Source organism: Gopherus flavomarginatus, chromosome 1 (assembly GCF_025201925.1).
Source record: "Gopherus flavomarginatus isolate rGopFla2 chromosome 1, rGopFla2.mat.asm, whole genome shotgun sequence".
NCBI lineage: Eukaryota > Metazoa > Chordata > Testudines > Testudinidae > Gopherus > Gopherus flavomarginatus.
Window position 1 is genome coordinate 161,718,517 of NC_066617.1, and position 4,325 is coordinate 161,722,841.

General features: G+C 51.1%; 1 protein-coding gene across 1 annotated transcript; it reads left to right on the top strand.

Annotated features, from left to right (window-relative positions):
* The first annotated feature begins 1,540 nt into the window (after nt 1-1,540).
* LOC127054841 (zinc finger and SCAN domain-containing protein 29-like) lies at nt 1,541-3,930 on the top strand. The gene is made up of 2 exons (XM_050961137.1): nt 1,541-2,023; nt 3,306-3,930. Exons 1-2 carry the CDS (start codon nt 1,648-1,650, stop codon nt 3,854-3,856), a joined length of 927 nt encoding a protein of 308 aa, XP_050817094.1. The 5' UTR covers nt 1,541-1,647; the 3' UTR covers nt 3,857-3,930.
* The last annotated feature ends 395 nt before the right edge of the window (nt 3,931-4,325 follow it).

Sequence of the window (4,325 nt, forward strand, 5' to 3'; positions counted from 1 at the left end):
TTATGAGTGTCAGAGACGGGAGGCGGGGGGGGGGGGATTAGGCAGGCACTGTTTTGTAGATTCACAGATTCAGGTTTCAAGGCCAGAATAGACCATTACACCATTTAGTCTGACCTCCTGCATAGTGCAGACCACATAATTTCACCCAGTTAGCCCTCTGCTGAGCTCAGTAACTTGTGGTTGATGAAAGCTGGTGTAGGTAGAGGTGTGTGTGTGCGCGCGTGCACACATGAGTAGCTGCCGGAGGACGTGGTGTGCATATGGGTGATGCTCACAGTGCTGACTGGATTTGATCCTGCAGTTTTGGTGCACGTTTCTGATGGAGTGTGTGAATGTGTTTGTTGGTGAGTATTTGTGCAGCTTTGTGGGTGACGTCAATGGGAGCTCCTGGGTGCTTGACATTTTTGAAAATGAGGCTATTTGTTTTGCTACCTAAATGTTGATTTAGAGGCCTAATTTTATTTTATTTTTTTAAATCCTCGCCACACATCTTTTAGGGGGATGGTTAATGAACACAACTGGATGCTCAGCTCCTGCTGCGATGAGTATGGTCTAAGAATTTACAGACAATAGAATGACGGTGTGAATTACTGAACCTTGGATGAGCGTTTACTCTCCCTCCTGCTTTCAGAAAGCCTACCCCTTGTGTGGTGTATGATCCTGCCTCGGATTTCAGGGGATCAAGATACAACAGGCAAGAGGGCTGTGATACCATGAAATGCCAGAGAAAGTAGCAGAAAATCTTTTACTAGGTGCTCTTTCTTTCTAAGGAGGTTTGACTGAGAAGCATCTTCCCTAGACTGCCTGAGCTTTTCAAAACAATTCCCAAACTAAGTTCATATGGCACAGGATCAGTAAAGACCAGAAGAACTTATAATGACCTGCTGGCAGGGGCAGATATACTGTACACAATAGACTGGCTTAAACAGCGGAGTTTGAAGCAGACCTTAGTCAAAGTGGGGAGATCTTAGATCTGTGGTTTTGGCTCAGGCTATTCTGTAGCAGACACCATGGTCATGAGTCAGCTAAACACTTGTGGTATCAAGAACAAAACTCGTATCCTTTTTGTCTCCAAATACACAGGCTCCAGAGCAACTCCACTGGCTTAGGCCTTGGCTACACTACAGAGTTGCAGCGCTGGTGAGGGGGTTACAGCGCTGCAACTTAGGATGTGTACACACTTGCACAGCACGGCCAGCGCTGCAACTCCCTGGTTGCAGCGCTGGCTGTACACCCGGTCGAGCCTCGGGTGTAGAGGATCCAGCGCTGGTGATCCAGCGCTGGTCAGCAAGTGTAGACACCCACCAGCATTTTTATTGACCTCCGTGGCATAAGCAGGTATCCCAGCATACCTTAGAAGCCTCTCTGGTAATCATGCAAACTCCACTGCCCTGGGCTCACCTGACCCCTCTTTTAAATGCCCCGGGAATTTTAAAAATCCCCTTCCTGTTTGCTCAGCCAGGTGTGGAGTGCAATTAATCAGTCAATCACTCAGCGACCATGCCTCCACGCACCAAACGAGCCCCAGCCTGGACCAATGCAGAGCTGCAGGACCTCATAAGTGTTTGGGGAGAGGAGGCTGTGCAAGCACAGCTGCGCTCCAGAAGGAGAAATTATGATACCTATGGGCAGATATCGCAGTCCTTGATGAGAAGGGGCCATGAACGGGACGCGTTGCAGTGCAGGGTCAAAATTAAAGAGCTGAGGAGTGCTTACTGCAAAGCTCGTGAGGGAAATCACCGCTCAGGAGCTGCCCCCACAACCTGCCGGTTTTACCAGGAGCTGGATGCCATACTTGGGTGTGACCCCACTGCCAATCCTAGGAGCACGATGGAGAGTTCAGAGCAGGGAGAAGTGGGGGAGGTTGTAGAGGACGGTGACAGTGAGGCTACTGGCGTGGAGGGAGACACCCCGGAGTCCCAGTACACATGCAGCCAGGAGCTCTTCTCAAGCCAGGAGGAGGCTAGCCAGTCACAGCAGCTGGAAGTTGATGGTGAGGAAGAAACTGAGGATCGTGCTCGGGGTAAGTAGATTTTTATGTTTTGGGAGAGGAGGGTTTTGGTTATGGTTGCCTGCATGTATGCCTAAACGTGGAATAGCCCATTGATTTGCTCTATCACGTCTCTGTAATCTGCCTCAGTAATCTCTTGAAAAGTTGCAGCAAGAGCATTTGCAATTTGCTTTCTCAAATTGATCGGGAGAGCCACCGTGGTCCCTGTCCCGGTCAGGCTAACTCGTCCGATCCACTGTGCAGCGAGGGGTGGGGGGACCATGGCTGCACACAGGCAAGCTGCATAGGGACCAGGGCGGTATCCACATTCCTGTAGAAGACCCTCCCTCTCTTCCCAGGTAACACGCAGCAGTGATGTGTCTGGCAGTAGGAAAGTCTGTTGAGAATTTAGGGATACTTGAGTGCAGGGCGCCAGGTTCGCGTTTCCCCAGCCCATGGCGCTCTGTTGTTAACCCCCCCCTCCCAGCACGTAGGCATCCACGCGGTGTGCTCCGGTGTTATGCACCCCCCTCCAAGCAGGCATCCAGCACCGCGGTGCGCTCCGGTGTTCACCACCCCCCCTCCCAGCATGTATCCAGCCACGCGGTGTGCTCCGGTGTTATGCACCCCCCTCCCAGCACGTATCCAGCCACGTGGTGTGCTCTGGTGTTATGCACCCCCCTCCAAGCAGGCATCCAGCACCGTGGTGCACTCCGGTGTTCACCACCCCCCCTCCCAGCACGTATCCAGCCACGCGGTGTGCTCCGGTGTTATGCACCCCCCTCCCAGCACATATCCAGCCACGCGGTGTGCTCCGGTGTTATGCACCCCCCTCCAAGCAGGCATCCAGCACCGTGGTGCGCTCCGGTGTTATGCACCCCCCTCCAAGCAGGCATCCAGCACCGTGGTGCGCTCCGGTGTTCACCACCTCCCCTCCAAGCAGGCATGCAGCACTGCGGTGCTTCTCCCCCCCTCACCAGCAGGACGGCATGAACGCGGACCAAAGCCCAACCCCGCCCCCCCAAGCAGCTCACCACCTTCCTGTTCACTACTGTCCCCTCTTCAGGACACCAGCTACCTCCTGTACCCATTGCTGATAAACCCCAGTGACTCATTGGTCAATTCCCACTCCCAAGGGCAAATCGGGGCAAAACCACTCACCCCATTGCTCGCCATGACTTAGATTCCCTGCCCTCTCTGTGTTATGTGAGGTATGTGAGAAGGATGCTACCAAAAGTCTAAAAAGTCCTTCACTGTGTGATAATAAACAATGTAGCCTCTGTGTATTACATGGTTCTATCTCTCTTTTTTCTAGTGACCTTGACTACTGCAGCCGGATCACCGGCCTCATGTAGGTTGCAGAACTTGAGACGGAATCCCAGAAAATCAAAAGAGGAATTGATCAAATCTGTTATGAGTCGCTACAACAGAGAAAGTAGGAAGACACAGGAATGGAGAGAGAAAATGTATGAATGGAGACAGAGTGTACATGAATGGAGGCAAACAGAAAGCAGGAGAAAGGAATTGTCTGCCAAAAAAACCACAAAACAGATGATAAGCCTCCTGGCTCGCCAAACTGAGTCTTTCGAGTCTCTCGTAGCCATGCAGACAAATATGTACTGTTGTCACCCACAGCCCTCCCAAAGCCCTCTTCCTTGTTCCCCAGTATTTCCACAAAACAACTTTCTCCAGCAGCCAGTTCCTTATTATCCCCAGCTGCCCCCAACACCTGTAAGATCACCTACCAGCCCTGATAACTATAATTCTTACCCTGTTCACTCCACCCCCATTATCCTGCAGCATAGTAATCCTGAAGTGCAGCAGACATTGAACAGTGATCAAAATAGGACATATTTAAACCTGTGAATGTACAGTCCACCACCCCAACCCCCTTGCCTTTTATGTACTGTATGTTGAATAAAGGATTTTTTTCTTTTTCACTACGTTATATTATTGCTGGAAGTGGTAAATATTGTACACCAAGGTAAAGCAAAGTACATCAAATGCATCAAACATTACTGTTGGCTCTCAGCATCAAATTGCTCCCTTAAAGCATCCCTAATCCTTGTAGCCCTTTCCTGGGCCTCCCTATTAGCCCTGCTCTCTGGCTGAGCAGACTCATCCTCTAGGCGTCGAACCTCGCAGGTCCATTCCTCACTGAATCTTTCACCCTTCCCTTCACAAATATTATGGAGGGTACAGCATGCGGATATAACAGTGGTGATGCTGCTTTCCCCCAAATCTAGCTTCCCATAAAGACAGCGCCAGCGGGCTTTCAAACGGCCAAAAGCACACTCCACAGTCATTCTGCACCGGCTCAGCCTGTAGTTGAACC